Source organism: Dromaius novaehollandiae, chromosome 1 (assembly GCF_036370855.1).
Source record: "Dromaius novaehollandiae isolate bDroNov1 chromosome 1, bDroNov1.hap1, whole genome shotgun sequence".
Classification (NCBI taxonomy): Eukaryota; Metazoa; Chordata; class Aves; order Casuariiformes; family Dromaiidae; genus Dromaius; species Dromaius novaehollandiae.
This window is the reverse complement of record NC_088098.1, coordinates 141198723-141224154: the sequence shown is the minus strand read 5'-3', so window position 1 is coordinate 141224154 and position 25432 is coordinate 141198723. Positions and strand designations below refer to the sequence as shown.

The window sequence follows — 25432 nt, the reverse complement described above, 5'->3', positions numbered from 1 at the left end:
ATTGAGCTAGTAGGTGAAGGATGGTGCTGGTATAACTTTTACCTCTATGAAAGAAGCCTAAATGTGAAACAAAGGAGCAGAGAAACGAAAAATGTCCAGACTTTTTAATCAGGGCATTTAACCACCTCCTCTTGTATATTCACGTAGTTTTGTTGTGGATTACCCTGTACTTTAATACAACTGATACATTCCATGGATAATTATACATTCATACAGACACATAAAATGTGCAAATTAACATATTAGGCTATAAAGTCAAGCACTCAAAGGTAGGAAAAATCAATCCCTTACATCTCTTATGATACAGTCTTTAATCATATGGGTATATGCCATTTCTTTTTCCAGTGGAACCCTGTCCCCTCATTAAAAAGTGCCTTCTTAATGAGCAGCTATTCAACAGTAGGTGTATTCTTCACTGTTAAGTATGAATTCTCATGTTTTATTTAACATACACTCTTGACATCTCTCTGATGTTTTCTGTGGCATTATGTCACTAGAGAATGTAACAGATTCACAAATAAAGATTTCCACAATGCTTTCATAAGATGAAGATCTCACTAACCTCTCTACAGATGAAAAACTGAGACACAGAGATGATGTTCAGATTTACCTGCTATGGTATAGCTTTGCTTCCAGTCACAAGCTAATCCAGCTCTGGATCTATAGCAAAGCGTTAGGACTTCCATTCAGCTGGCATATGTGTTTCCTTTCGGTGCTAACCAGTGCATAGAAGTGGGGAAGAGGGGGAGTAAAGTTGTTTTGCTTTCCAGGTCTTCATACCTGTTGGGGCTGGGATATGGTTAGAATGTACAGCTGGACTCAGAAACTCTGTATTACTTCTGGTCTTGGGAATTAAGTAGTATTTTTTTTAAGGATAATGAAATATCTTCATCAACATATGAATTAAAAATATATGAGCCATTTCTGTGATAATTCAGGAAATGCTTTCTAGTCTTTTACCCTTTATTCCTAGCTGACTGCATCTCATTTAACTTAGAAAATAAAAAGAACTGACCATGTGTATTTCGGTCTCAGTGGTAATTCTGAGAAGCCTAGGGGAACTTTTAAAATCATCACTGTTGTTTTTTGGATAGAGAGATACAGCTTTTTCATGCTTCTTTTGAAATGTATGTTAATTATTTTGAGACCATACTGTTAAAAATGTGGGAAACTAATTCTCAGTGAAAACAATTAGCACACAATATTGCTTGTAAGAGTATTGATTCTGTGTTGCAGATTCTAGTTCATCAGCAGGCTGGATCATGGTAGTGAATTGACATGCAAAAATTTCAAACTGCTGAATCACAAGATTCAAATTCCAGGTGATAAAAAGCTCTTATTGGTGAGGTTGATAGAAATTATGTTTTGTTATTGTTTTTTGTCCCCCCCCCCTTACTATATCTGAGTGCTAAAACAACTACACTACTTAAGGGCAGGTTGTTAATACTACCAAAGATCACTATTCTAGGAGAAACCAATTATGTATTTTGCATTACTGAAAGCGTTTTATTACCTCAGCAGACAAGTACTGAGGTTTTTAAGGTTAGGGAAAACATTAGAGAAATGATACCCTGATTAGTGAAAGGCAGGCTGGTAAAGTTACAACTTTGGTGTTCTCCAGCTTTTTTCCTCACTACTTGATTACAAAATATAACATTTATGTATCATTTCAAGATGCTGTTTAAGAAAAAAAAAAAGATACTGAATATTCCTATTACATTTTTTTTACCTGTTTTTTGTTAATGTTACTTTTAGTTTTTCCTGCATTTTTCATTTCATGTACTCAGGGCATTTTGAATTCTTTGCTTTTCTTTTCTCTTTCTTTTGGTTTTGTTACATGTTGTATATGGAAGTTTCTGTTTTAAAATGAGTTCCTCTCCCTCCACACCATTCCCCACCACAGTTTCTTCATAATGTATCCTCCTGCTGAGCAGAGTATACTAACCCAGAAAACACCCAGCAGATTTTAGGTTATAGTATTAAGCTCAATATCGAAAGTAACACCTGACCCCAAAGAGATTAATTGCTTGCTTAAGATGATAAAAGAGAAACTTGAGGAAAATCTAAGACCTATCTTAGACTAGCATGGAGTTACATACTACAGCTTCAACTGATCTAGCAGCTTGTTTTTACAAAAAAAGGAAAAGATAGCACTTCCCGTACCTCCTTTCCACTAGACAGCTTGCAGGGCTTGCTTTTCCTTCGATGGTAGTGCTGGAAGGAAAAGAAAGAGGAGAAGCATCTTCTGCTTTCAGGGAGCCCCCTTTTGGAAAGCTGCTAAATGGGCTCGTGTATACCTTTGTCTGTCTAAAATTAGGTGTGATTAACTTGGCCCTTAGGTGCCTCTGTCTATATGACTTTAAAGCTATCATTTTTATGTTACCAAGGATAAAAGCTTTAGGCTCTTAGATTGTACTTTAGTGGCAGAGGCATGTTAGACATTGATTTTATTTCCACTTCTAAAGCAGACTGGAATTTAAAAACAGAGCAGGCAAACAAGCGATAATACAAAATGTAAATGTTCTTTAATCTGAAGGGAAAGAATGGCCTGGCCCCAAAAAGCAGTGTAAGTTTTGTCTTCCTGCAAACCCCAAAGATAACTTAATCCTGGATGTTTGAAATAAAATGAGGGAATCCGGATGTCTCAGCATTTCTAGCAAAGACATGAAAGATATTAATTTGGGCTGTGTGAAACAGTGTACTGGCAGGTATAAAAGTGCTTTTAATCTGGAGTGGAATAGATTTTGCCATCACAAAAGAGTAGACATTAAGCAAGTAATCAACATTTTTTTCCTTATTTAGAATGTAATGTGAATAGATACAATTTATCTGAGTCTGTAAGATCATCAGATTATACAAAGACTTTCAGAACTTTAATGAATCAGAAAGTACGAAATTGCCATTGTCATCACATTTTTAGGTGATCAGTTTGTAAAATTCTGTGATTTCTTAGCTCTGAAGTTTGTAAACCTGAAATTAGAATTTCCGTGTCATCTAAGTAAGCCTATGATTCAATTTCTTATTGACAAGTGTATCAATAAGGAACCTTTAATGCATGTACTCAAAAGTTTGCTTTGGAGGGTTAGACAGTAAATAGCATTTTCTTTAAAACAGAAAGAAGGGATAGAAAAACAAAATAAAATACACTACCTTGATAATACCAAAAGCTTTGATAACTGACTTTTGAAAACATATCTGTTCTATTTATACAGCTCAGTGTATACATAACATAGTTGTTTGAGCTACTTGAGTGGCAGTCAGGAAATGGATTTTAACAGTGTCTGTAGTAGGTCTGTTGGTCTCTGTGAAGATGAGATTTCCTTCCCTTTTGGTACATCCTTTTCTTTCTGCAGATGTCAAAAGCAATGCTGGGCCATCCGGTAGTATACCTATAGAAATATGATTGTGATTCAGTGGTCCAAAACTAGACCCTTAACACCAGATTCCTCCTTCTCATATTGATGTCAAGAATCCTATTGAACGCAATCGTTAGGACAGCTTTAATATAACTCCATATCTGTGATACTAATTTTGTCTTCCTTTAAAGAATTTTCTGCCGTCCTGATAGGAGAGAGGTGCACTTTCATCTTAGGGTAGAGTCTAGCCTTCATTCTTGTCAGCTCCTCAGATACCATGAGCAGACAATTTATTCCTTTTCTTTGCAAATCCTCTTTTCTAGTTCTTCCCAATGGATTGTCACAGTAGATCACACTATATTTTTTCTGCTCCATTTAGCTGCTTTTCATTGCCTGGTGTCTCCTACTATGATCAGTCCCTATTGATAATCAGCGAAGAAAGAGGAACAGAAGTGTAATACAATGGAGATAAAAAGAGAGAGATCAATTTGACATACTTTAATATTATACCTCCTCTATGAAGGCATCTCTTTTTAGATGAACTAAAAGAACTTTTTGTATTTAAATTAACCTTTCCTTTTATATATAAACATTGCTCAATTCCATACAACAGAAGTATTAGTTATTCCTCCTGAAGGCATGCTGCTGAATCCATAGAGAATGAGATTAGATTAAGAAGAATACTTCAGGATCTTTATGTAGGAATACAGAAGTCTTTCTAGTTGCAGATACCCAGGTCCCTCAAATTGTTAAAAAAATAAATAAATAAATAAGATTTTTTTAAGGGACTTGGTTGAGAAAGAAGAAAGTGGTCATTCAAGTGAGCAAGAGGATTATCCTGATAAATATCCATTCCTTTTAACCGTGCTGGACTAGGTCTTCTGTCTGCATAGAATGATATAACTGCATTGAAGCCAATGGAACCAGGCTGATTTGAAATTAATTGAACTACAGAATGGAAAGGTTGTGGTTGGTTCTTCTTTTCTAAACAAGCACCACAACCTTCCGAATAAATAATATTTACTTGGAATTTGTTTTTAATAAGACAAATAAAATAAAGTGAAGATCTTGTAGCTGAAGACAAGTATATTTTGTTTCAAAGTTTAACTGTACTGCCAGAAAGGTAGCAAACAAACAATGCGTCCTTCTAATATGTGCAAGACAGTGCAAATTATGTGGCTAGCAGTTGTTGGCAAAGAAGGGAAAGAAAGCAGAGTTGGCAGCCAGCAGCTGGCAGGCAGGGAGCAATGACATACAAATGTCAAACATCCATTAGTAGGAAATCAGAGAGAAGACCAAGGCCAAAGGTAAGGATAATGTCTGTGCAGCTGGAAAGGGGACAAAATATCCCTTCTGTCTCTTGAAGTCCTGATGGGGGCTAAAGTCTCCAATCACATAAAAAGCCATGGTTCAGGACAGCATAGTGTTAAGGGCAATGTTCTGCTATGATGGCCCTTTTATCAATATTGTTTTGATAAGGCACAAAATTGACAGATGTCTTAAGAAAAAATCCTAAAGCATTTCTATTGGATACTATCCTGCATATTCTTGCCAGTTTAGAGCTGAGGTAGTCAAGCCCCATATTCCAAATTTCTTGATCAATTCTTATCTAAACTTTTGTGTGTTTTCACTGTAGTATGTCGACCAGTTGTGGCAGTAACCCCCAAGTGCTGCTCATAAATAGTAGATGGCTCATTTGAACAGTTAAAGAGAGCTTTGAGGTCTGTCACATTTCTCTCTCAGAATGTATCCTGACTTTCTGATGTGACATTTAATTTCTTCCTTTGTTCTGTATTATCTTTAGGAATCTACAGTAAGAAAGTAGAAAAGGAGAGAATTGTTTTAAACAGGAGAGACTGGTATAATAAATATACCCTGTCAGGAAATAAGAATGCAAGTGCTCTATCCAACTGTTTTCATATTTAACTGTTAGATCTTGATATGGCTACAGTGAGTTGCTGGGTATTGCTAGCATGCTTTTCCAATGTCTTTGAGAGCAGACAACTACTTGCTGTTGTGTGCTTCTCCCTGTGTGTGCTACTGAAACACCAGTCTGTTATTGAAATATTCATGTGAAGTGTAGAGATTTCAAACCTTTCCTGTTCAGGGACATCTATCTGTATACAGCTTCCATAGATTTGATATTATATGTTCAGAAAGAAGAAAGAAGCAGTCCTTTAAAAAAAAAGATTAATGGTGCAGGGTGGCGCGGGAAGGCGAGTAATCCCCTGCCTGCCTGTCTATCCATAGGACTAGTGCCATTCCCACAAGCAAGAAACATGCTAAGTGAAGCTTTCCAGTGGTTGTTTCCCGCATGTGCACTGGGGAGTTTACCCTGGCAAGGATCCCCTTTTTTCCCCAAATACTACTTATTTACAGTTAGATTCATTTGTCACTTGTATCCTCATTAATATTTGAGCTGATCCTTGGTGTTCCTATGTAAGTGATCCTTCCTCATGTTGAATTTACCTTCAAGTTTACCTTAAAATACACATCTCACTGAGATCCTTGTAAGAAAAACAAAGCCCTTTTAGGAATCTGTCTTCACACAAGACAGCCTCATAACTGAGTGTTTTGTAACTTTCCCTTACAGGCCAAGTTACACATAGTATTCATGTTATTGTTGAACCTTTGTAAACTCAGATTAATAACTATATTAGTAGTTTCACAGATGTCACATCTTCGATTTTTTTCGTTTGTAAGAATTAGGTAGAGAAAAGGCAAAGAAATGGCCTTGATGATCTCAGGGCCCTCATTCTACCATGTCTGGGGGCAGCAAAAACATCATGGCCTAAGCTGAGATGTCAAGTACTTCCAAACAAATTTAAGAAGAGAGACTGTGTATTTCTCTTTCCCAGGCCTCGGACCAGAAAAAGGCAGAATTTTTCTTTTCTTGTAGGCATCTGCTGTGCTACTGAATACTGCTCTGAATCTTCAAAAGAAGTTATTTCAGAATAGCCTGGGAATTTTTTTCCAAGAGCACTTAGATGACCTAAGGAATCAAAGTCCTATGCCATAAGCTAGTGAGCATGTTTCTGAGTCATCTATGATTAACCAGGATGACCTAAAAATTATTTTTCTTCCCTTCTGAAAGTCCTTTGGATCTTAAATTGCCTTAGATACTGTCACACTGAAAACACACACACACCCCCACACACACACGCACACAGAAAAGAGAGAATAAGTTGAAAAAAGTCAAATCAAAAGAGAGGTTTGCGGCCTTAAATTTATTTCCTCCTGTTTTTTCCTAAATTCAGAATGTCGTCTAGAGAAGACGGATCGGAGTTTACCTTCATTGATGGGAAATTTCCTTGAGCACAGTTTTTGCACTTAGGCTTTCTCTTTTATTGGTATTAACATCTGTATAGAGATTTATTCACAGCTTGCCTGGTTTGGAGATGGTAATTCCATTTCAGGCTTCAAGTGTCTAGCAGTACTAGCAGGCACAAAAGCCACTGAGTTTCCCAATAGCAGTTACCAGTGTAAGTTAAATGGCAAATGTGCACGGTGAGAGTGAAATCATGAGAAAAACAAAAGGAATCTTCTGTTTTCAGGTCAGTTAATGCAACATAAGCTACATTCATGTGAGATTAGATTCACACAGTTAAAATCAGAAAGCTGGGAAATGAAGAGAATTAAGATTTTATGAGGAATATTAATTACATCTTGATAAAAATCTTCTTTATTTTATGGTATATGATTTATAGCAAATGTCTAAGCCCTGCTCCTAAATTCAGCAAAATGATAAGATTGACTCTTGAAAGACAACAAACATCTAGTCTCTAATGTCAACCCATTTTGTGCCAGTTCCAGGACCAATTTTGTTTAATAAAAGTTATAAAAATGAAACAAACATTGACAAATACTTGGAAAATTTCAGAAAAGTGCAGAGGATTAAAATATAGGGTTACATTTCTTAAGTGCTTTATCCTTTAATCTGACATAATATTGGTATTATGCATTTGGATATAAGAGCATATACATGTCCAGTTTAAAATTGACTGCAAAATAGACCCTCTGACACTAATAAATGTTTAAACCTTTTAAGATATAGAGAAGAGGGTTTTTTTAACATTCTCCAATTACTATATCAATCAGCATATATTGGAATGATCAAATATCTGAAGCCTCCACCCGGCAGTCTAGTCAAAAAGTGAATAACATCCTTTGGTTGTTGTTACAGTTTGCCGAGGTCCTGCCCAAAGGAAGCATTTCCAAAATTTGGATGGAGAACATGGGAAACCTCAGAGTTGGGAAGTAGACAGTGTCTTTTGCATTATGCATCTTACTTATATGTGTGAAACGGCATCTTTTTCTCAGATGTGTGCAGAATGAAGATGTAAATTTACTCGAAAAGTTATCACAGCTGTCATGGAAAATGCAAATGCAATAGACCCTTCTGAAGCTGCATGACCATATCTCATATTTTAGCATTTTAAGCAGGCTAAAAATTAGGATTTACATTAGAAATACATAACCTTATGTTGAACAGAGGTAAGGTCTAAAAGTGAATTTCAAGCAACACATTTATTAACTAATTTAAATACTAATAAGCAGATAGCCACGAAATAGTTATACTTTTGACCTTTAATGATCCCCAAAACTTTATCTTTGCAGTGGTGTAGTAGTCACATAATTATGGAAACCTTGCCATTCTGCATTGTCTATTTTGCAGCTACGCTTAGAGCTCTTCACAACGTTCATAACCACATCTTAACTCTGTACTTTATAATCCACTAGAGGATGAAAAGTACCATTTATATACATGTAAAATATCATTCCAAGTTGCAGGTTTACAAAATAATTTAAATCCTATATCATTTTGAAAATAAGAGATGTGGTACTCATTTCTAGGAAAAACATGCATAATTGTAAGTCAAAATTTGGTTGATATATTCATAGCTGCTAAGCAGTGCATGTCTAATCTGCTGTGCACTATGCTGAAAATTTATCCTGAGGGTCTGAAAGGCATGTTATACTTATAAGACTGTAAAAACAGCCACAAGCCATTTACAAGTTTAAGATTACAGGGCAATCCAAATCCAAACACAAAGCAAATTCATACTAATAGCTTAACTGACCACACACCAAAGCTAGCTTTGGTTTTTGTAGAAGACTGCCCTTCTCCCAGCCCTTAGGCTGATTTAATGCATCTAAACCCTAAGTCTAGTGTAATCCAAAAAGAGAAAATAACTTGATATTCTGCAGACTATCTAGACCTCCCAGCTACTGATTTGAATGGTAATTTATCTTACATTTTAGATATTTAAACCTGAGGCAATTACCGTTACCTTCCCTCATCATGAAAAGAATTAAGAACCTTTGGGGCCAAATTCATTCATCTTAAGGTATGTTAGCTGCATATAAAAATGTGTATTTTTTTTCATCAACTATAAAAGGTGTCTATAGCAACTATCTCAGATGAGGATGTGTCCATTGTAGGTAAATTCCACTCACTATATATCTACAATGTACTGTCTTTGTGCACATGTGGAGATGATTTGTGCTAGCACCATAGTTTCAATGTGGAATACATCAATTCTACCACTTTTTGAACTGCCAACACTGGCAGGTCTGGATTGTCTTTCAAGCTGGAGAGCTAATGTGGAGAGTAGATCAAGATGACCTTCCTTTATATTCTTCTTCTTTCCCATTTTCCACTTTTTACTTTCCTGTCCCAGAAAAGCTGCAAGGTACCCCATGGAATTGGCTAAGTTAAAAAGAACCAGAAATTAGCTTTTAAAATGAGTGGATGGAAAAGGAACTGTTATTAGGATAAGCAGTTAGCATATAGTTAGCATATTAATACTGTAGATTTTTCAGCCGGTGTCCCAGACTCAAAGAAAGCATCAGATAAATTATTGTCTTGTATATAAATATATATATTTGAATGAGTAATACATATGTAATGCATGCATTATGATATGTCACTCATGTGGGAGTCATGTAATCATAATTTATGGATTACTTAATTCCTTAGTTGTTCAGAGATACCAGGAAGTACATTCTCAGGTATTATAAGCCAGTGTTACTCAAGTGTCTTTGCAGTGACTACACTTATATATTTCGCTCCTGCTGCTATAGTTTCCAGATGTTGTACAGGTCATCTAAATCTCATCTGCTTGAGAAGAGGGAGAGGACATGCACTTGAGAGGAACGCCACTGAAATAAATCTATAAATAGGTCTCCAGTTCCTATAGCTGCATCTCTAGAAGCAACATCAGCTCTATGCATTCCTGCATCTGGAGCTGCAGAAGAGACGTTTTGGCCAACATCAGCAGAAAATGCTATTGAAGAAGTATCACACAACCTCCACTCCTTCTGGTCCCATCCTCTCTGCTGCAGCTACTCCTCCTGTGCTTGACTCCATGGTTGACCTTTTCTCACTCTGCTACCTGGTTTGGCTCACATGCACAAAACCGTCTCCCAATGTGGAGAGAAGCCAGTGCCTGCTGGCTCTATGACCCTGATCTTCTTTTGTAGTTTGGTTCCAAGATTAGCAAGTAGTGTAGCACAATGGAAGGCGACCAGCTGGTGCTGAGTGCTCAGTGTCCAGACTTTCAGCATATCAGCAGAGATATGAAATCTGTTACTTCAGACCATTTCTACTCTGGTCCCAGGGACTACATGCCTGTCAGCAGTTGGAGCACATTAGGTGCACTCCTGGAGTCCAGCCTTCAGTTTAGTTTGAAAGGAATCTGGTTGACAGAATCCAGGAGTGCTTTGCTCTGCAAACAGTGGTATATTAAGTGGTGATGATCAGATTTACTTTGAATGTGCACTCCTGATCCTAATTAAAACACTAATGTTGATGTGCTTTTTCAGAACCAGATGCTACTTGTTTGGCAGAATGTCCTGCGGGCATTGAAGATGCCACTAACCTGTAGTATTAGGAAGTCAGCACATTTGAAAATCCAACTTTGTACTTTTGAGAAGACTTCATTACATGACCTTAAAGCATAAGTTTAAAAATAATGGTAGCATAGTAGAACTGATACAAGACTTCCCACCGAATCTACTTTCCACTTTCTTTTTGCAGGAATTATTATATGTTGTGTAATTAGTCATGCATTGATTTGCTGCTCTAATCAAAGTTATATTAATTACTACTTGCTGTCGCCTTTGAGCTTCATATGCTTATGCTGCCTGTATACAGAATCACCTGCCTCCTTAGGTGTCTGTGTTCTGTTGACTGGCTGAATAATGTGCCATCACATCAATCTATTGCTTCTTCCGAGAATTTCCACTTGCCAGTGGTTGTATTCTAGCTCTGAATGTTAAACAAGTTGCATGCAGAGTTGATGTACTGTTCACCATATGTGCAGCAACTTCTTGTCTTGCTGTCAATGGCTTTATTATTTTCCATCTTTACCTCAAGTGTTGTGCTCAATGACTAGGTCTGAAAGTGATAATTACTTCTCCACTGATGAGACAAACTGATTTACATATTTATCAAGGGGAAACTGGATAGCTCTGAGCATACCACAGAAGCATTTGCATATTTATAACCTGAAAGGTACAAAAGCTAAAATAAAGATATGGATGTCTTGGTCTTAGTTACTAAGCTTGTTTTTATACAAAGGTTTTAGTCAGTGGATTTTTGTAATCAGATCAGTGCATTAAAGAGTGAATGGTTCTGAAAAATCAACATAGAGAGTTTAAATTGATTGTTAGCTTGTGGATGATGGCTTGGAGAAATTGCAACATTAAGTTTAAGGTGAAAATCTTAGCCTTTGTGCCCTGAGGATATGATGAATGGTGAAATTATCTTAATTTAACTCCTGTAGCAGGAGGAAAGTCCCAAGGGGTTTACTGGGTAGTGGCTATATAGTTGAATGGCATCAATATCTTTTCTGCGAGGAATATTGGCTTCCAGGTGGATAGGCATATAGGTATAATTTCTAGAAGTTTATGCACATACTCATAACATTCCTGGCTTGCCAGTGTCAGAACCAAAGCCCCTCAGTTGACGACAAGTTAATTGTGATTCTGGTTAGTAACACTAACCAAAAGCAGATATTAGTATCAGCAGGCAATTCTGAAACAGAGAGATTAACCAAAAATATTATCTGTCTCTTCTAGGCAGCTAGAGATGTGGTGGCTGATCTTCCCAAATTAGTTTTTGTCTCCTGATTGTCTCAAGGTTCCTATAATCTTCCAAGTACAATGGTGTCATGTGAAAGGCTGCTGGAATGGGATAAGAATGTTATATGTTCTGTAACTCCCTTTATCATCAACTGTGATGTCCTGAGATGTTCTGTTAGAGCTGCTTCTTACCCATCCTTCAGTATCCTGCTGTTTCTTTGAACCAGGCAAGCTGCTGTATAGCTGTCCAAAGTGAGAACAGAGACACTGTTTTGTCCTAATACCTAGATTAGACAGAGGTTTTCTAGATTCTAGAGCTTTTTTCTCCTATTTTCAGCAAGACTCCAAATTATTTCAAGTTAATACATTTAACACTTCATTCTTATTGATTTCAAATGACACTAAGCTAATTTATTAAGCAAAAACATTATTGCATATGCTTGCTTGCTTAAATCTTTGAACAGATTTCTAAGCCACTAGCAAACTTGTAAACACTTCATTGTTTTTCCATATTTGTACCTTGTTTTCTGAAATGAATTTCCATCGTTTATAATCCTTATATCCTAACCTGGATGAATATAGTGTGAGTTTTATGTAGGTCAAAACCTCAGAAATTGTGTTCAGCATTAGAGAGGTGTGTTCAGCTAGCATTTATATGGTGTTTGACAAGCTGAACAGTGTCATGGTGCTTTCTGTTTCCTCCCAAAGAGTGCACTCAATTGCTCCTCAGTTTCACATGGCTATCCCCCTACAGAAATTGGCATCTTCACTTTAAGAGTGAGAGAACTCTTTGTAATTTAAGGTATACCTTGAAGGACAAGTGGACTGCAGAATGTAGAGAGCTGCCTATTTTGGAGGAACCTTTACCTAAATATTGAAATGTTGTTTTATGAGTTAAAACAATCAACATCCTAATGCTCTCATTAATATATTTTGTAATTTTAAAAATTGCAGATGAAAGAAAAGTGTCCAGTGGTCTCATTCCTTTGTTTTCTGCAGCGTTAGCCACCTAAGTTTGGGTTAGGTTGGGTTTGCATTCCTAGAATGGCAATATCTAGAAATTTAATCTTAAATTTTAATTGCTCAATAGTTTCAGAAATTATACAGCTCCTTCAGTGTTAAATTGACTTTGCTGTTCAGAATGTTATCTTTCAAAATCTGTTTTGCTTAAATCAGAAAAAATATGTGAACAGTAGCATCCATAAAGATCATTACACCTGTTAATTTTTTAGAATATAACTTTCAAGGGAGTCTTTTGAGTCAAGAGTCCTTCCATTTTATTATTAATTTCAGACGTTGGGGATAGCAAACCATTATTGCTTTAATAGAGCTGTAGTTTTCCTAGTGTTTTGGCTTATCCTCCTACAGTTTGATAAGCTGTATAAGTTCTTTGCTTCCACAAAATCTTTTTAATTTTTTATTGCTTCCTGCCACCAGAAATAGTTTTAAAGGGGATGCTAAACCAGCTGAAGCTCCATTCTTGTAATTCAAGAGCACATAACATATGATACACTTCCAGTCATATTTTATGGGTGAAGCAAAACAGTTTTACCATCTTCTGTTACTGAGACCTCATTTTTCTGTTCAACATGCTGATAAAAATGTACTAAAGCTTATGCAGTTGCATATCCAGTAGTTTGGGCAGGATTCATCTTACCTGCCCTGATATCTAATATAAAGATATTTATTTTTGAGCTAGTTGCCCATCTTTCCTTTTTTAGCAACAGGGGGAAAAAAAGGCCATTTCACGGTTGTGATTCACCTCATCCAAGGGTGAATAGCTACAATAGGTTAGATAAATCTCCTTGTTCATTGACTGGCATTTCCTAGGAACAGTTATACATCAAACAGCTTAATTCTGAAGTCTCACTGAAATCCGTGGAAATAACGATAATGGAAGAGTTAGGCTCAAAAAGAAGTTTAAAATATTATAAGAAAACAGTAAAAGATGTATTTTGCTGGTTTTGTAGTATTTGCTACCAAAATTGATATAATACAGTGTGTGTTTTGATATAATACTGTGTGTGTTAAATGTACCTATTCACAGAGATCCACAATACATTCTTTGTATTTTTCATCTGTTTTGGTTACCATTTAGAAATGCTAATATGTTAATATATTGCTTGTGTTAACAGTAACCACAGCATTCAAATGCACTTTAATACGCCTTATCTCATGGTAGCACACACTTTATTGCTTATTTATACAGTGTTCATTCTAAAAGGCATCAGTGTTCAAGATGAAAAAAGAAATGGAAGTTTTGCTTCATTTCTGTGAGTGCACTGTATGTCCATTCTGTGATAGCAGTGTGTGTTATTTGAATTACCACCATCTTTACTGAAAAATATTGTTGCTAAAATAAATTGCCATTTTAATATTTATTAATTAACCCTAATGTAGCTAAGCCACCTTCTGTTAAAAAAAAAAAGGTAAATAATGGAAATTTTGCCACTGAAATCAACAAGCTTTGTCTCAGACTGTCTATGCATTGTTTTTTTTCTGAAATAGGTACCCTTCGAGTGTTAGAATTAATCATTCTTTTTGGAGCCCAAGTCAAGCCACTCAACTCTGCTTTGTTTTTTTTTTTTTTTAAAGATAATGATGACTGTTTTATTTAATTAATTGTGATAGAGTGAGACATTTTTCATTGCTTCTCATTTTTCCCAGATTAGTTAGGAAATCAAAATAGCCATTATTCAATGACAGCAGGTGTCCCTGATCACCAGAGTCATTGACTGGCCTGTTATCATATGCTTATTTCAATATGAGGTATTGTGAGTGGAATTCTTGTTTTATTTTCATTTGGTTTTATATGCTGGATGAATTAAAAACTGCAAGTTCATCAGTGAAAACTATGCAGATAAAAAATGTATTTGTGTATATCATTACATATTTATTTCTTTGTACAATCTCATTATTTTTATCATCATAGCATCAGAAAATCAGAAAGTTACATAGGTTGAAAGGGAATTCTGGAGGTCATATGGCCCCAAAGCTTCATGTAATATCCTAACTTGCCTATATGCTCCACATTTTTTCTCATTATTGCCACCTTCCCAAGGGACATCATAACCACTTAATAAGTACAATGTCCAAACAATTTCAGAAGCCAATGATGAATTCTCTCTTTCTTTCCTGGCACTTAGTCCACCTGCTACAGCAAGCAAATGACTTGTCAGATGGATATGCATGAGCTGTTACCCAAATTTCCCTCGAACCCACCAACTTTAAAATGTCAGCTTTTAAAACAGATTTTCCTCAGCTCTGTTGGGAAATTTCAACTCCCACGAGGTTTCAAAATTTACATAAACAAATTCTCCTACTCTTAAATTTCTTCTTTGCTGCTAGTTTACAAACAAGAACAATGAATATCACTTATTTAACTGCTGACGTTCCTTTATTGAAGGCCCAGCCATTTGAGCTGATAAGAAATGAAGGCAGTCAACCTTTTTTTAGAAAGGCAATTTTAGAATACTATAGCATTAATGGACAAGTGATTAGAAACAGGGTGAGATAACTACTCCTTATCCAGAAGAGGAACATAGCAACCAAAATGATGATCTGAAAATAGTTGAAGAAGGCTACTTCCTTATGAAACATGCTTGTATTTCTAAGTTCTTATCTCATCCTGTTTGACACAGTAATTATGCATCAACTGATGAATTAATAGTGGACAGATGAGCACATCAAAATTAACATTCAAATTGGACCATTCTTGGATGTTTAAGTAAAAAGGATAAAGAAAAAATGGTTGTGAAGACAGAATTATTTTTATACACTCTGGGATATCTGAAGGACAAGGTTAAAGCTCATTTAGAGGGTGATGTGAAGAAGTATATTCTTATACTTTGGTCAGTTTCCAGGACCAATAATTTTACATTCCTAATCAGTATAAAATTCACTGGAGCAAGTTACAAAGAGTGGCTTCACTCTCATTCATACAGAAGCCCTCTTAAAAGAACTCAGACACTCTAAATAGCTTTAAAAGTAATTTATGTGCACTGCAAGGCTCCTTTACAGTGCCAAAGTAGTGTGAGGAGCCTTTTGTGTAAATGAAATGTGAGCCCACGATGCCTCAGAGTCTTACACCATATCCATACGGATTCTTCTTTTACATATATGCACATGTGTGTTTAGTACCTTGCACATTTTGAGCTTAGTCGGTGTCTGTTTGTATATGACCAGAAATTAGTGACTGATTACTAGGTTAGATAATGCAACCATGATGCTTCCAGAGGCACTCCATTCATTAATTCACTTTTCTTTTTGAGTGTCTTATTCTAACATTCACACTGAGATATTTGCCACGCTGCCTCTGTAGGTTGCTAGGCAGCAAAGCTTTATCCCACAGCTTCACCCCCAGATCTGTTCTGCATGCTGTGACTCTTTCAGATATCCTCAACAGTTTGAATCTTTTTGCTGTGGGTTTTCCTTGATTGAGAACAACTGCTTCCAAAGGTCACTGGCTGTCTGTGGATCAGCCCTCTTCTCTGACATGCACAAATCTTCTCATTTTATACTTCGAGAAACCCCGCAGCAGTGGGACTGTAGTCTTGATTGCAACAGACTTTGTGCAGTTGTCTCCTACTGTATGTTGCGTGGTGCCACTTGGCTATGTATAATAATATTTTTATGTAAACTAAAATGTCATAAGGACAAAAGATGTTTGTACACACCACAGTTAACCAAAAAAGCCACCCAAAGACATTAAAACTGTGATTTTTTTCTTTTTTCTTTTCTTTTTTTTTTTTTAGGACAAATTCTGGATGTTTTGGAGAAACGTAATCTGAACAATAAAACTCTTGTATACTTTACGTCTGACCAAGGGGCTCACGTTGAAGAAATCTCTAGTTCTGGGGAAGCCCATGGAGGGTATAATGGCATTTATAAAGGTGAATGTTCTCTGTTAATTTTGAAAACGTGTGCCAGAAACTACTTGTTTTTGCTTCAAATTCTTAGTATATTTTGCGGCTAAAAATTCTGAACTCTTTTTCTTAATAGTAAGCTTCTCATGACTGTCATTCTAAATCTAAACAAAGGCAAAGACTTTCTTGTCAAGTATACTGACTCAGAGTAAATGTTTAGCCAGAGCTCTATTGGGATTTAACGCTACCAAGTATACTGTTAAACTGGCCAGAGTTCCAGCTTTTGGAAAGATGTTAGTTGATAGTACTTTACTACCATGACTGGATAATAGAATAAAAAGGAAAAAGAAAATCTGTAAGTTATCAGAAATCATCAAAGGGAGCTAAATACTGTGGAGTGACTGGGATTGCACAAAGAGAGTGTGTAAAGAGAGGAGATGACAGAAGCAATGACAGAGTCCAGTGTATTTTTTACAGAAGATGTAAAAAAGGACAGTTAAGTTAAACAAGAAAAATGAACGTTGGATTGAGTCTGGGATGGGCAAGCACCACAACAGCCAGAAGAGGACAAGGTTTCAAGCCTTGAGGCTTTGAAGCCTTGAAGCAAGAGTCTGAGCTGGAGGAGACGCTTTTGAAAATGATGTGTAACATATCTATTAAATTGAGGACTGATTTGAAGATGGGGAGACTTTAGCTGAAAGGAGAGGGTTTAGTTGTTTTCCTTCAGTGCAGGTCATAAGACAATTAATACTCCAAATTTTGATTATTCTGTGACGGCTTCAAGCCTGTTCAAAGTCTGCCTTATTTTAATACACTTTTTCTCTGTGGTATTGCATGATAACACTGAAAGATATTGTTTTCTTGCAATATAGTGATCTTGTAGAAAAAAATCTAGGTTAGTAAATAACCTTTCTCATTTTGTCCATACTCATATCCGTATTCCTGGCATTATGATCCTTTAAGTCAGCAGGACTGTAATATAGTATGTAATATTGGATACGTTTGAGAATGTGGTGCCAACATGGAGATGAACATAATTATTGTCAACAACATATTTTTGAGAATGGCAAAACAAGAAGAGATATTAATGGGATGAGAGAATGCAGGATGTGGAGATTGAGGAATTCTGTTTGATTGCATAGGTACAACATTCAGTCATGGACTGCTCATAATGAAAGACAGATAGACTACACTGTCAAATACAAAGTAAAGGATTCACTGTGAAAAACTATAGAAGACCGTGTTTTTCAGTGTGGAAAAGTGCCCAGTGTGAGCATACAGCATCTGGAAAATGGACCTCAAAATGTTTTTAATAATCTTCAATCTTACTGAAATAGGAAAGGAATGCTTAGTTTTGTTATTTTTTGTAATGCAGTGAATATGCTTGTCCTTTTAGCAGAGATAATGTTCCTTTCATTCTGTGATCAGAAAGTGACTGTATATCTTTTTCCATCATATTTCAGGGTACAAAACCTAAGAAACCCAACAATTTTTGTAAAGACATTTACCAAACTTCCAACTTTTAGTTGTTTAGAAGAAGCAGCAAATTGTCTTTAGATATCATTGCAAAAAAACAAACAAACAAACAAACAAAAAAACCCAAACCCCAAAACTATTGCAGAACCACAGAATAGTTGAGATCAGAAAGCACTTCTGGAGATCATCTAGTCCAATCCCTCTGCTCAAAGCAGGGTCAGCCACAACAGGTTACTTAAGGGTGTGTCCAGTCAGGTTTTGAATATCTCTAAAGATTTTTGGAGATTGCACCACCTCTTTGGGCAACCTGTTCCAGTGTTTGACCTCTCTCAAATTAAAAAGATTTTTCTTGTGTTTATATCAAATTTCTTTTATTTCAAGTTGTGCCCATTGCTTCCTATCCATTCACTGTCTACTACTGAGGAGAGTCTGTCTCTGTCTTTTTATCCCCACCAAACAGGTACTTACAGTCATTTGTGAGATCTCCCCTGAGCCCTCTCTTCTCCAGCCTGAATATAGCCCAATAGTGGACACAGCATTCCAGATATGATCTCACCAGGGCAAAGCAGAGGGGAAGGATCACCTCCCTCGACCTGCTGGCATTGCTCTTCCTAATGCATCCTAGGATGTTGGTGGCTTTCTTTGCCACAAGGGCACATTGCTGGCTCATGTTCAACTTGGTGTCCACCAAGACCCTAGGTCTGCTTCTTCAGAGCTGCTTTCCAGCAGGTCGCCCCCCTAGCCTGTACTGGTGCATGGGATTATTCCTCCCCAAGTGCAGGACCCTGCGCTTCCCTTTATTGAACTTCATGAGGTTCCCCTCTGCCCATCTCTCCAACCTGTTGAGGTCCCTCTGAATGGCAGCACAACCCTCCGAGGTATCAGCCACTCCTCCCAGTTTTGTATCATCTGCAAAACTGCAAAAGAGAAGAAAGGTAGAGACATATATAGCAAGCAGTAACAATATAGTGAGGTTTTCAAGTGAAAAGGCACCATAGCTTTCATCAGTCTGTAGGTATCTTTCTGAGAAAAGACCCTGAGATTTTAAGGGAACTACAAGGGAAATGCTACACAAGCAAAACAGGCAATGCCAAAGCTGTGACATTACAAACTATCAGATGGATTCCCTAGGGCTACAGAGCCTAACACCTGAGTGAAATGTGTCCTGAACATTAGTACTTAGGCCTTGCATAGTGCTTTATGTAATTAAGAAACCATATGGTTACATTTTTGTAGCTGTAGGCTCAGCCTGAGGTATTTTAGAAGCTCTAAAAAGTATTTGCACTGCAGAATGTCAGACATGAGACACAGGATAAATGAGGAGGAGGAGAAAAGAAAACACACATTGGGGAATATGCTTTCCTGAGGAGCTTTGATTGAATGGAGTCTTTTCTATCAACCCTTGCAAAACTTGGTATTTATACTTAAAGAATGAGAACAATTTGAAATAGATCTTAGCTAAATTAATGAAAATCTGATTGATAGGGTTAGCTATGGAGAAAAAAAAAACTTGTAAAAATGAATTATGGCATGGTATACAGTTGTCACTTAAGCTATGCTGGCAAATACTGTAATATACTTCAGGAAAGAAAAGAATCAATATATAAGAAACAAAATAATTATTTTATTAATAATAATTATTGTATTGAGAGACATTCTTAATGAAATAAAAATAATAAAAACCTGTACAATTGGTTGAATATACTTTTACTATTTAAAAATACAATAAATTTCATTTTATCTTCCACTCTCTCCATCTCCAAATCTATCCTCAGTTTAATAGGTATGCTATACATCATTTCAAAACAGCAGAAGTGGAAGTGATCAATTAATAACATAATTAGCAATTTCCATTTTAATATATAAGGATTTATATATATTAATAGTCAAGTAAAATGAGATGATGTATTAAACCTGTATACATCTCTGACTGATCTAAAGAAAACCAGGCCTGTGAAGTTCTGAAGTCTCAGGCACTGATACAACAATGTGAGTAAAAAAACAGTAGGACAGTCTTTACGCTGCTTGTGCTCATGTATGCATGCATTGAGAATTTGCTTCATCTGATTAGTAGCTTGCAAAACTGGGAGACATGTATATCGCTTTCTCCTTGCCTCTGCTAGACGATCTCAATTACTTACCTTTGTGTGTCTGACCTCTGTATGAATGCAAATATGTGTCAAGCCACTTAACCCTCTTGTCAGAGCTGGAGCAGTACACTCAGCAATAATTGGCTCTGTCCTAAATCAAAAGCTCTCAACAGATCTCCATAATTTGAACTCACTAATTTGTCTTGATATCCAGCCAAATCAGCACCAATAATAAAACTTAAGAGGAGTTTGAAGAGTTAGGCCAGCACTGCAAAACTGAATGCAAAAAAAGGGACATTTTTGTTTGCGGTTTTTACTACTCTTGATTCTGACTGTGGAGCAGTCACAATAAATTTGGATACCACTTGAAATTAAAAACTGGAGTTAACATAGTGTTTAGCTAGTTGCTGTCAGTATTGAGTCTAGCTTATCTCTTCAGTATCCTTTTTTAGAAGATGCTTTATGTTAATATAGAAATGTAAGGATTGCCTTGATGGCCTTTTTTTCCAGTGTCCGTTTTCTGACAGTTGTCAGGATCAGAAGCCTCAGTGAATAAAGAAGAAGATCCCTAAGAAGATCTCCTCCTAGTCCTAAATAATATGACCTTGGTTTAAGGCTTGAATCCTGATGTTTAGTCTACAAAGAGTTTTAGCCTTAGCTATTATAACTTTTCTTCTTAAATATCAGAGCTCACTAAGTCTTTCTAAGTTCTTAGCATAGCCTGCATTCTTTGGCAGTTAATTCCATAATATAGAAGAGAAGTTTCTTTCATTTAATGTTTTAAAGTGGGGCTTGTGTAAATTTCATTGACTCTCTCCTTGAAGTTCAGTGCTCTTTCCTCAGTGAGGTAGGAATAGTAGGAATAACTTACAATACCTTCCCCATCTAACCTTTGTTTTTTGTACATGCCTCCTTTCCCCCTAATGCCTCATTCAGAAACAAATTGTCTGTTCAGTCTCTGTTCGCCCCTAATTGCTTGTTCTTATTTTTTTTTTCTCCTGAACTATTTCTAATTGTGCAATATATCCTTTTAAAATGGCTTGACAAGTACTGCTGTTCAGTGTTTGCCATGAAGTATCACTGTCCATTTATACAATTGCATTTTAATATTATCCATTTCATTCTATATACTGTACTGCCTGTAGTCTTTGCATCTTATTAATTATAGATGTGCATTAAGCATAAGTCTTCACCTAGCTTCTTTTTCTTAAGTGCACAGTTAATTTTATAGTATGATAGCATAGACTCTAGTTCAGTTATTTTTACCTCTGTGTGCATTACCTTGCAGACATTTATACAGAATTTGAACTTACATCTTGTTGCCTATTCATGCAGCTTGGTATGAAGTCCATTATGTTTTCTTCATAGTGTATTCAATGTATGCAACTGTGTCTTATCCACAGATTTCAATTTCACAACTGTCCTCTTCCAAAATTGAAGTAAATATATTAAAATAACAAGGGACTTAGTACAGAGCAGCATCAAGATAACTTGCTATTAACTTTTTTGCCAGGTGACATATACAGGCTGTTTATTTTATCTCTTTGTTTCCTGCCTGTTAGTCAGATTCGGATTCATGACAACCTTTTGTATCCTACCCCATGATTAATGTTCCAGAAACTTTTCCTGAAGGTCCTTGTCAAAGACCTTTCAAAGGTTTAAATCTAGATACAGCATCAAAACCAAAAACATAGTAGCTATTTTCAGTAAGAATTTCTTCCCAAAAATTGAAGTACCTCTTCTTTGAGTTCCTTAAGGACTGTTTGGTGCATACATGATAATATAATTTTTCCTGGTTACTTACTGGTTTTAAGTGACCAGTTTCTCTCAGAAATCACTGCCCGAGGCTACATCAACTTCATTATCAGATCTCTCTGTGATCCATATATTGACATATGTGACACATAACTTGCAAACTGTTTATTAATAACATATAATTTATTATAACTTATAACATATAAATGATGCTCCTGTTTATACTCTTAAAATAAACATTTCAAGATTGAAATATGAAAAGGGTTGTGTTTTATTGAAGGCTCTTCCTAAAAGAGATTGTGTCCTTTTTCTGTTAAAAGATATGGATCATTGAGACATTGTTTTCTTATTTGATATCCACAGTACCTGCACTGACTTCTTTTTAGGTCTTTTTCTCTAACTTTCTCATTAGTATGACATCTTCAATTTAAATATCTGTGTCTGAGCTAGTCACCTTAGTTCTCCTTTAAGAGTAGAAATAGGGTTGGTTTTTCTGAAGTACTTTAGATATCTACTCTGGGATAAAATGAATCAGAGGTATCAGCTGTACCTATTTCTCTGCATTGAATAAACAGGCAGCTTAACATGACTGGTCTAAAGGATGTCTAAATATATTTTGATGAATCTCAACCATTGTGTTCTTCTTTGGTACCCCTGAGATCTTGAATCCAATTATATTGTGGTCATTTTTATTTAGTTCCTTAGTGAATTAGCTTCAGTATGTTATAAAAAAAGTCTCTCCTTTTGTATACTTCATAGCAGCAAACGCTGAATTCATTGACAACTTTTCTCTTGACTTTGCCTCATTGTGCCATTTCACAACTTTATATGCAGATAGTGGAAGTCCTGCCTCATTATCACTTGCTGCTGTTATCTCACTCTGTTACTTACAGAGTTTTCCACTGAGTGCCCTTGTATCTCTTATTATTCTTATTGCTAGTTTCTTTTAGATACATAGCTACATATATATTAATTGTGCCTTGAACCACCAATTTAGGAACACCGTCTGTCTTTGTATTTATGAAGCATTTAGCACAATAGATACAGATCCTAGCTGAGGCACTTGCCTCCTATTATGCTGCTAAATTGGGTCATGAGTTGTAATGCTAATGGATATGAGGCGAAACACTGATAATGGCAAACCATTTAAACAACACTCATTTTCTTAAGTGCTTTGTGCCTTCAAAATAAATATATTCATAATTACTTTATTTGTTAGTATCCACGAAAAATAATAAATCAATGTTTATTAAGGACTTGGGCCCTGATTTTCTAAATCAGACCTGTTATAGATCTATGAGAGCTAAAAAGAATCAATTACCTAGTATTTTATTGAAATACATTATTTTTATACAATTTAATATACTGCAGAGATAAGTTTGTTCATCAGTGTTTTTCAGAGTCATTAGTAAGTCTTTACCTATCTGTAAGTAACAGCAAAATCAAATTGACCGTTATTTTTGTCTATGCTAATGCATATTAAATGATATTAGTGAGAGTTTCACTTTTTGAGAGAAGCAGGAATTGTCCTTTATTTCCAATGCACTGTGTTTTTATATTCTCTGAAATGATCCAGCTTTTCTGAATAATCAACCCATCTCGTAGTTTTGAATAAAGCAGAAAACATCCTGAGAGATAATGCCATTCGATTGAAAGAAAAATTGTATGAGATGTCTGCATGAGCTATGTTTATTCGATTCACCTGTATGAGAACAGTTCAGACTGAAAATTTTAAAAAGTACATAAAAGGATTGAAAATCAAAGTAAAGAGGCTAGTAAGTGGACTTACCATTAAAAATGAATAGTTTTTTGACAGTTTCATAAGGCATGTAATAGTAACCGGTTTTGATTCTCAATATTTGTAGCTTAAAGTCCACAACAGGTGGGCAAAGTAATTAATTTCTATTTATTAGTGTTCATCTGAGAGAATAAATAGATGGTGGAGTCCTTGTTTTTATAGGAATAAGAGGGAAGGAAAGGGTAGTATGTTTATAATCCAAGTGAGCTAAGAAAGTTCTTTTAAATAGTTTTCATCATTCATCATTCAAAATATTAATAGGGATATACCACAGAGTTCTCCTTTAGTTCATTCTCCTTTTGTACAAGCTCTATCCCAAGAGTTAGGTAATAGCAGTCAATTTAAACCAGAGGGAGGAAATAAAAGATATTCTTTTAACTGAGATTTGAAGTGAGGTGAAAATGCAGCTTTGAGAGCATGTTGTGGATGACTGCAGAGAGTTATGTCTGCACTTTGCCTGCTCCTGCAGTTTTTTCAGGAAAGGTGAACGCAGGCTATTGTTAAATATCAGACTGAAAGGTGCAACTACTCAGAAAGCATGGATGGCTAAGAATGAAAGTACAGCCTGGGGTGTTTTATTCTGTTTTAACAACATTCTTAGAAGAATTTTAAGAGAACAAAAGTAATATGTAGCTATGCTGCCTAGGGGCTGCAGGCACACAGACTCCCAAGTTGCTGCCTTTTTTTTGTTTCAATGTTGTCAGGTCCAAGCAAAATACGAAACTAATGAGCCAGATCTTAAAATATCATGGGATTTTATTTTTAAATAATAAGCTTTTGCAGAATTTTTATTTGCCTTCTAGTTTTTTACCCATTCGCATTTTTGTTTTATGTTTCAAGCATTTCTCTGAAGCCATGGTTTATTTTTTAAGGAAAAAAGATGGCAGAGAGCTTGAACAATGTTTAACAGCTAGATTTTTAAAGACTGTGTATGAAAGGATTCATAATCATACCATGGCATTAAGCAGCTCTGGTGATGTCATTAGACAGTTTTAAGAGAGATGAAAACCATGTAGGCACAGATAATAGAAGATAGTCTTCCACACTAACCTGTAATTCCTGCCCTCGGTCTCTGATATTTCTAACTTCAAGAGATATCAAACAATTATGCTCCAATTAGTCTTTCAAAGGAAAATAGCAGCCACTTCTTTGTAGACAGAGGCAAGGTGATAGCCCTGCTGTGGAGTCCGTTTTGCTTTTTGTACCTCACAGTAGGGAGGCAGATTTTGTTGAGTGCTCCCTCTCTTCCTGGGTAACGTGGCAGTTTTCTACTGGTATACTGTCGTGATTCGGGAAAAATGTGTTGTGAACCTAGGAGCTGTGAAAGTGACTCAACGTCTAGGTTTTAAGAATTGGCACACATGAGGGAATGGGATTTACCATGTATCTTGAAATTACTGTCTTCAGATTACACAGGACAGAGAGCAATGCAACAGTAAAGAGAGAATTTATTTAAACAAGCCAATCTGGATAACACTACTATTAGGTAGAGACAGATGTACAGGAATAAAAGGAACCCCACACTTAAAGCTCCCTATAGTTTAGATCAACTGTTTGAGTTTTTTATCTGTCTGTATTATCCAGCCAACAAGCTGTGGAAAATTTACACAGAACTGGGATCCAGCTCATTAACTAATCCTCTTAATTTTTCACAACAAAAGTATCTTAGTTTGAGAATATCTGTACTTTTATATCCTTATACTTTTCTCAGAGTTTTATTTCCCCCTCAGCAGGATTTTCTGTGATCCATAACTCAGTTTGGATATTAACCTTGACACTTTCCAGCTGGGTAATGCATAATCCCTACCTAACTTTTTAAATGCTAATGACTGTTGTACATGGATAGGTAGAGTCATCTTTTCTACAGAAGACACACACAGTCTCTTGACATCTGCCCCGGTCTTTAACTAACAGTTTTAACAACCAATTAACGTACTGTTGGGTGAACACTTCTGTCTACTAGGTGATATGGATTTCAAACCTCACTGAATAACAGCTTTATAAAAT

General features: G+C 36.1%; 1 protein-coding gene and 1 long non-coding RNA gene across 11 annotated transcripts in view; one reads left to right on the top strand and one right to left on the bottom strand.

The window, feature by feature from the left end:
- Positions 1–25432, top strand: part of STS (steroid sulfatase) — a 203542-nt gene that overhangs the window by 52066 nt on the left and 126044 nt on the right. For 9 of the 10 annotated variants that reach the window (XM_064500937.1, XM_026110835.2, XM_064500954.1 and 6 more), the window contains one exon: positions 16196–16333. The exons of the other annotated variant lie outside the window; for it this stretch is intronic. In XM_064500937.1, the coding sequence (XP_064357007.1) occupies positions 16196–16333 (138 nt within the window). The remainder of the gene's footprint in view (positions 1–16195; positions 16334–25432) is intronic. 10 annotated transcript variants of the gene reach the window in all.
- LOC135324471 (uncharacterized) lies at positions 90–24723 on the bottom strand. The gene is made up of 3 exons (XR_010385860.1): positions 24476–24723; positions 18622–18699; positions 90–3389 (listed from the first exon to the last, which is right to left on the bottom strand). It is a non-coding gene; the product is annotated as an uncharacterized LOC135324471 (long non-coding RNA).